Here is an 8,336-nt window from a genome sequence, read left to right on the forward strand (position 1 = left end):
ATGATCAAAGATTTAGCAAGGATGAGTGATAAAAATTTCAAGGAGCATGAAGCGAAATATTTTTTCTTTAAAAGGCATAAAAGTATATGACATACTAACCAAAGAAGGTATTATTAAAATTAGCAAATATTTTAAGATTTCTGAAACTAATATTCTAGAAAGACAATAAATCTTAGTACGAGAAGGAGTCCTTGTAGAAAGAGAAAACCCAAACACTTGGATTTGGTTCTTTTATAAATGTCTTGTATATCTTTATATTTTGGTATAAGAAGACCAAAATATGATGAATACTTGGGGTGCTCTGTGTTTCTCTATAGGATATCTAAAAATAATGCTCTCTAGGATTTTTATATATAGTAAGAGAAAATATATAATTTTTTTTAAAATTTATGTGAGAGAAAATACAAGAAGATTGTGCTTGAGTAGGGATAACTTAACAGTCTTATAATTAATCTCATATACTAAAGAATTTAATTTTTTTTTCTTATATATTTAGGGGGGGTTTATAAAATTAAGTTAAATCTTGCATTGATATATTCCTTATTTGTTCATCTCTGAATTTATTCTTTTGATTTTTCTCTTGCTCTCCAAAAAACCAAACCTATACCTATACCTTATATGGATACATACAACTTAGCATTACTTGAGGTTGGGATGGGCTAATACAAGGAAAGCTTATGAACTAAATGTGAAAATATTTTTCGTTTTAATAATTGAATGGTGATAGTGGAATATAGAAAGGAGATGCGGTGTGAAATGTAGATTTGACTATGTTCATGTTGATCTTGTAATTCACTTTAATTAATTGCATATCAAATACGTCTCTCCCTTAGTCACAAGAAAATACTCCCTTAATTGGTTTATTTTTTTATTTTAATTAATGTATTTGTATTCATCAAGCTGAATCTAAAATGTTATCCGAATTTGTTATGAATTTTTACTAACTTAAGTCTATTACATCTTGATCAGAATTTAGGCCCTTATCGGTGTAGACTCAAAAAGGGCTTAGGTTTATACTTGACCAAAAAAAATTAGATTTAAATTATTTAAAATAAGTCAAACATATCTATTTTAGATATTGATAAGTCAAGTTATGATCCTTCTACTCATTAAAGACTCATCATAAATTGAGTGTGAGTATTAGGAAAACAGTGGATTCAATAGATAAATATACAAAAACTACATTAAAAACATGCATGAAAAAAAAGATAAAAGCCTTTTTTATGCTTACATTAGTGAGGACTCAGGCTAGTGTATTTTCTCAAATGACATTAACTATAACTTAGGAGTCCTTTCAATGGTATACTAGATAACCATTAGATTTAAATAGAGGTTGAATCATGGAATGATTATGCAAAATAGCCACCCATCATTGAGTCATGAAGTTGTGTGCCAAATATTTAAATTCGACTAGCATCTAATTCCTAATGTCATCACAAATTGAGTGTCAAGAGGATGAGATATTGGAGAAATAACCCGGTAAATATTATATCGATGGTGTACTCAATAAAAAACTTTTCGTTACTTGAGTTAGTGAAGATTCAAATGATTCAAGAAATATATGATATATTCCTTGAGATGGGATAAGGATGCATCGGAGGATCTTTTTATAGTATGCTTGGTAATTGTTAGGCTTAAGTAAGAGTTAACTTAAAAAATAGATATGTTAAATAGTTTACCATCATTGAATTATAAAATCGTATATTGAATCATCAAATATTATAGTTATAGGGTAATGGTTCATATTGATTTCATGGACTTTCAATTGATACACAAGGCTGAGTAGACATTTGTGTTGACATTGAGTTGGCATCTCCGTTGTCAAGATAAGTAATGATATTAAGAGGAGGGTGAATGAGTGCTTTTATAAATTTTTAAAAACTTTAATATTTTGATCCAGAAAAATAAGTATTCTAAAGCTAATTTAAATAATAAATAAGCATAAATAATAACACAAGTGAAGATTGAGAAACAAACTAATTTATAATAATTCAATCATCTCTATATCCACTCTTAGTTCCATTTCCCCTTAGACCACTAGCTTTCACTACTTGATCTTTTTTCCAATCGATAATGATCAACTATTCTTTATATTTTTTTCTTTCTTAAGACTTAGAATATAACCTTACACTCAACACACTTAAGATTTTACAATAATATCACACCTTATATAATGAGTAACTCGAAACTTAAAAAGGTGGAGGACACTTAAGGTTTTAATATTTTAAACTATAAGATGTCTCTTTGCCATAAAGTGAATAATTGTAGCCCCAAGAAGCCCCAAAACTGTGGAGCAAATAAAAAAATTCTAAATTTAAGGGTATTAATAGTACTACCACTAACATCCTAAAATGACATTGCTTACATCGTCCTTTGCCTTAGATGATACCACTATCTAGGCTGGGTGATACCATTACCCAATGAGCTACGAAGATTAGTAAGGGCCCAAAACAATCCATAGATTAACCTAATTTAATCATCGACTTAACATTACTCGAATACAGCTTAATTGAAGCTCAATTATAGTCTAATTTGACTTTAACGAAGGCTTCAAAATACCAACCATTCTTCTAGTACATTTTTTATCTTCGAACACTTCATTCAATCTATTAGTATATCACCTAATTCTTTGGCATGTTGACTTCGCCACGACATCTGACCCTTTGGCATGATACTCAAAGCTCTAGCGTGAAGTTTGATCTCTAACATATCGATCAATCCTCTAGCTTGATATCTGATTCCTTATCACAATAATTTTTAAGTACAATATTTGATTCTTTGACCTAACATTTGGCTCTCCTAGTATTCGAGTTTCTAGTTAAAATATTTTGTATATTGCTTAGTATAATATTAATTTCTCAAATTTATTAATGGATTTCATCATCAAAATTCAAAATTTAACACCCATAATATTGTATTATGATTATACTATCGATCTAAAGAGACATATGATTAGACACGATGTATCGTTGGATTCCCTTATGATGAAATAATGAGGATGCCAACTAGATTATGACTTATGTCTACCTTGACACTCTCATGGTATGATGTCTAACTTGGCAACATGGTTTTAACATGTAAGTCAAGATACACCATGGTGCCTTAGTAAGATTATGACTATACCTATAATGCTCATATGGCTTTATCTTTAAGGTGATTGATCTTGATAGCTAATGTATCATCAATCCATTTAGGAGTTATTAGTTGATATTGATCGTCATCAAACTTGTTCAACTAGTTGGAACAAGACCTACTACTACCAAGAGTCAATCACATTAAGTACAAGGTGATACTTAATTGTGTTCTCACATTATTATTTGATACGTAAGTATTAATTGATATAAATTATCGTCAACTTGGTTCAACTAAGTGAGATGAGAATAATCACATATGCTAAGGAACACAAGTGTTGGATTACATATTCATGCATATAGAATAAAAAGAGATGGACTAAGAGAATAGTCTCATATAACTAATGATCGAAAAAAGTTGGGTTACATATACTAGGTTTAGCTCGGAGGCCTAGTCTTTTATCTTGAATTAATATATAACTTAATATATATATATCAATTATGATAAATTTGTCTCAAACTCATCGATATTCAATTTTCTACGTGAGAGAGATTATGATAATGTAGAGATCATGGTAATCCTCTTCTCTCTTAATGGGATTGTCGTTTTTGATATAGATATCTTTTTGGATCATTAAATAGAGGCATCAAAGGATCCTTTGGCAATTCTCTTTTAATTCTTTTAATTTCTTAAATGATGATTTCTTAAATTTGAAATTAGCATAAAAGCTTAGGTCATCCCTCTTAGAACAGATCTCCTTATACTGACTGAGGTGTGTCACAAGAATCATAATTTGTAGTCCTGTAGGATTTCCAAAAATTATACGGTATCAAGAGAGCATGCATCTTATGTGACTCGAACTCGAATTGTCGTAGCGGTAAGAGTAGTAGTAGGAAAACGACGGTGAACACTTTTTGGCATCGAGGGTTAGCTTGGCATGGTCTCATCGTTACCTTAACATTACCATAGAGCTTAAGTGAGTAGTGGAAGATGAACGTGGTCAAATCTCGACCTTCCATGCCTCGCCTTCGTTCCATCGTAATCCACCATCACCATTCAATTACTAAAACAGATTTTGTTTCCTCATTTGGTTCACAAGCTTTTCTCGTACCGACCCATCCCAACGCTCGGTGGTATGTATCCTCCAAGGCCTTGCAGAAGAACCGAGAAAGCATTCTGGCAATGGCGTGCGTCGAGTTCTTGTACTATGTCTATGCCCGAGCAACCATACCTCTCACCCGCCGTTGCGTGGCCACCATATCGGCAACGAAAGACCAATCTTGATCCCGCATGTGGACTGTGTCTGCACCGCCGGCCTTCTTTTTATTCTCATTCGAATTATTCTTGGAAACTACTAGCCACTTTTTCTTCCTCTTCCCCACTACAAAATCCCCCCCTCCTCCCCTCTTTGTTCTCACAGATCGAAAGTTGAATCGAGCCGCAAAAGAACAGAATTCAAGCAGTTCGAACCGATTTAGATGGCGAACCAGGTGCAGGTGCCGGTGCCGGTGCCGGTTCCGGTTCCGGTGCCAGTGCAGGTGCACATCCGGTCCGTGTGGGCCGACAACCTAGAGGAGGAGTTCTACTACATTCGTAATGTTGTGGAGCACTACCCCTTCGCTGCCATGGACACGGAGTTCCCGGGTGTCATCCACCTTCCCCAGAAGCACCACACCCAGCTCACCAACGCAGAGCGATATGCTCTTCTCAAGGCCAACGTCGACGACCTCCACCCCATCCAGCTGGGGCTCACCCTCTCTGACGCAGCTGGCAACCTCCCTGACCTTGGCTCCGGTGGTGCCGTCCGCTACATTTGGGAGTTCAACTTCCGCGACTTCGACATATACCGTGATCGCTATGCCCCCCAGTCCATCAACCTCCTTATAGCCAATGGGATCGACTTCGAGAAGAACCGGACGCAGGGGATAGACTCCCGCATGTTCGGTGCGCTACTTATGTCGTCGGGACTGGTGTGCAACAACTCGGCTATGACCTGGATGACCTTCCACAGTGCCTACGACTTCGGCTACCTGGTCAAGATCCTAACTGGTCGTCGGCTGCCCAATTATCTTGACGAATTCACGGCCTTGGTGAGGGTTTTCTTCGGCTACAACATGTTCGACATGAAGCACATGATCAAGTTCTGCCACGGCTTGTATGGCGGGTTGGATCGGGTGGCCGGCACCCTCCAGGTCAATCGAGTGGTGGGCTTGTCCCACCAGGCCGGCTCTGATAGTTTGCTAACCATGCAAGCCTTCAATCGAATGAAGGAGATCTTCTTCTTGAACGACGCCGACAAAGACTATGCCGGAATCATCTTTGGATTGGAATCTAATTAGCTGACGACGCGCAGTCTTGGCTCATTTAGTAGGTTGTAATATCAGAGGTATGTGCATAATTACTAATCAACTGGGAAAAAGAATCGAATCTTTGATAGTTGATTCACTTGTATTGTTTGGTATATATTTATTATATGATGGGAAATCTCCGGCTTTCTAATCTATGACGTTTTTGTTTTTATTTGTTTATTATTATTATTTTATTATAATAATGAGTCTGAGTTAAATTAATTATAATTAATAGTCATCAATTTCAATAAAAATAATAATAAAGATTCTGATCAGATCTATCATGTGTAATATGATTATTTTAATCCTTAACTATATTAAATTATCCTCTTATTATATCTCTCTTCGGCTCAGAGGCAGTCATGCAGATGAATCAGTCTCGCAATTGATTCCAAAGAATCAATGCTCTTTACATTTCCCTTTGGCTCAAAGAAATCATGTACAAGCAGCCTTCTTCAAGTATCTTTAAAAGTCAATGGCCAGGCTACATAAATTTGAAGCACCACAATACTGCCCACACTTTAAAGACCACAGTAACTCCATCTAACTTGCAGCAGCAGCAGCAGCTTATGATGGAGGAAGCCTGCGCTTTTAGAGGTCACTGACACGCTAAATATACTCCTTGAACGAGGGAGATATTAGATTTTGTTAGCACGGTACACGCCATCTCGCTTGTAAGGTTTGGGTGGTGGGGGGGGATGAGCGGTTGTAGACCCCACGATTCCTATGCATCACGCATCACAAAGAGTAAGAACTATAGCGGGCATGACGTAGACGGGTAAGGCACAGTATGCATGCACGAAGAAAGAACAGGGTGACATGAGGGTTGCAGTAAATGGCATGGTCGAGTCTATCACTGATAGAAATTTAACATGGCAACTCCCACACGCATTGTAGTATCTCAGGGCATCCTTCGCCAACAGCAAACACCATGATACCTTTCGCCTCTCCATCGTTGCACTACCTCTACTTCTCATTAACGCCCATCGCAAGTACGTCGAACAAACACGGAAACATCACGACTTCACTTGCAGGACTCATCATGTCGAACTACAGTATGCTTACTCGTTCTTCGACGTCGCTTTGCCCCCTCCTTGAATGCTTTCGCCAGCGGGGGTGAGGAGGTCGACGTCGAGGGGAGTTGGTTTGGTTTGTTAGTAGAACGGCGGAGGGGCGTAGTCGTCGCCTGCTAGAGGGGATGGAGGCGAGAATACGCCGTTCCAGAGGTCGGCGAAGGCGCGGAGGATGAGGTGGTGGTGGCGTGGGGAGTTGAGGGAGAGGAAGCGGTGGAGCAAGTCGTTGAGGTCGTCCCAGCCGTAGATCTCCTTCTCCACGATCATCTGGACCATCGACTCCTTGAACTCCGAGTACGGCTCCGACGTTTCCTTCACGACCGGCAGGCTCTCCCGCACCACCCTCCCGTGCTTCTTCTTCCTCCTCCTCCTCTGCTGCGGCTGCGGTGGCGGCGAGGGGGTCTGCTCGTGGGAGGCGTCGGTGGAGGTGAAGGAAGGGTCCCACGTGGAGGTGGAGGCGTAAGCGGTGGTGGAGGAGGACGTGGTGGTGGAGAGATCCGCAGGTCTGGTTTTGGGCTTGGGTTTGGAAGCAGAGGAGAAGGAAGAGAAGAGGGAGGCGAGCCTTGGCTTCCGGCAGTTACACCCGATGTCCACCACCACCGGGTGGCGGACATGGATCTTTCTCCGGCTACAAGAAGACATTAATGTGAGGGATGAGAGACCGGAACCGAGGAGGAGATGAAGAGAGAGCAGAGAGGAGCGGCCATGTGTGCTTGGTATTAATGGGGCATGTGAGCCAACCCGCGGCTGCAGCGTTTAAATGTGTGTGCGTGGCCAATGAGGAAAGAGAGGGGAGGCGGGCATGTGAAATGGAATTAAGGAGCTTTAATAAGTTCTGGATCTTGAGATCACGTGGACTCCATAAATCTCGAATACTATATGCTTACACAGTCGAACTAGCGGATTAGACCTTCAGCTATATATATATATATATATATATATATATATATATATATACATAGACATATATATATATATATACATATACATATATATACATATATATACTGCTTTCATGTGCTGAACCAAAATGAATCACAGTACAGTAGAACCCACAGTCAACCCAGGAGGAACCTGTCATATCCATGGGGTTGGGCTGAGCTGTTGCCACTGGGACAAGATGTGGTCTTAAAGAACATATCTGAAGTATCCATACACGGTGAAGGTTCAAGTTCTTTATAGATAGATGTTACCTAGCAGCAGGAAAGATGTAAACAGTGTCTGACTTCAAGAGTGGCAGAAGTTCCACCCATACCGGAATCTGGACATGATAGATAATAGCAGAATCCAGAGAGCAGCTGATCTCTCAAGCACCTGCAGTTTATGAAGCTACATGGAAGTCTCGGGTGACAGACTGAGAAGGGGAAGGCTTCATGGATATATAATAATACTCTCTCTCTCTCTCTCTCTCTCTCTCTCTCTCTCTCTGCGTACGTACTCCTTAAGTTTGTGTTATCTTGTTGGCTTTTGTTCCCCTGATGACAAAAATATTCCACATTCACCTTCAGGACACAGAGAAGGGAAGAGTGGGAGTAGATTCCATGAACTGTATCTCGTGTATGATTGCTTCAGACAGACTGTAAGCAGGCAGTGGGAGTATTATATTGACAGGATTAATTACTAGGGACCTAAAACAAGGTGCGGTGTGCAAATTAGAATCAAAACATCTTAGTTGATAGTACTCCTTCGAGTGTCCTATATAATATATAAATAAATACATCTCATCGAGTTCTAAGAAGATTCTAAAACTGGATGTTATTATTTTTTGTCAGAAAATTTCGTGCATGGGGTTGATCCATCGCATGCATATGACCACCATTTTACTTGTAACTCAACACCAGCG

The 8,336-nt window shown here is 39.1% G+C and overlaps 2 protein-coding genes across 2 annotated transcripts; one reads left to right on the forward strand and one right to left on the reverse strand.

The window, feature by feature from the left end:
• Positions 1-1,694: 1,694 nt before the first annotated feature.
• Positions 1,695-5,411, forward strand: LOC135677472 (probable CCR4-associated factor 1 homolog 11; the record flags this gene model as incomplete). The annotated part of the gene is made up of 2 exons (XM_065189832.1): positions 1,695-1,727; positions 4,617-5,411. Coding segments are annotated over 2 exons (828 nt in total), but the record flags the coding sequence as incomplete, so codon positions are not given.
• A 441-nt stretch (positions 5,412-5,852) lies between these two features.
• On the reverse strand, positions 5,853-7,232 carry LOC135677740 (transcription repressor OFP8-like). Its single transcript, XM_065190122.1, has one exon. The coding sequence runs from the start codon at positions 7,133-7,135 to the stop codon at positions 6,575-6,577; it is 561 nt and encodes a 186-aa protein (XP_065046194.1). The 5' UTR covers positions 7,136-7,232; the 3' UTR covers positions 5,853-6,574.
• Between the last annotated feature and the right edge of the window lie 1,104 nt (positions 7,233-8,336).

The sequence above is a fragment of the Musa acuminata genome, chromosome BXJ1-6, assembly GCF_036884655.1.
Source record: "Musa acuminata AAA Group cultivar baxijiao chromosome BXJ1-6, Cavendish_Baxijiao_AAA, whole genome shotgun sequence".
NCBI lineage: Eukaryota > Viridiplantae > Streptophyta > Magnoliopsida > Zingiberales > Musaceae > Musa > Musa acuminata.

What these genes read in the sequence shown, in the direction of transcription:
- LOC135677740 (XM_065190122.1), bottom strand. Translation starts at nt 7,135, where the DNA reads ATGTCTTCTTGTAGCCGGAGAAAGATCCATGTCCGCCACCCGGTGGTG.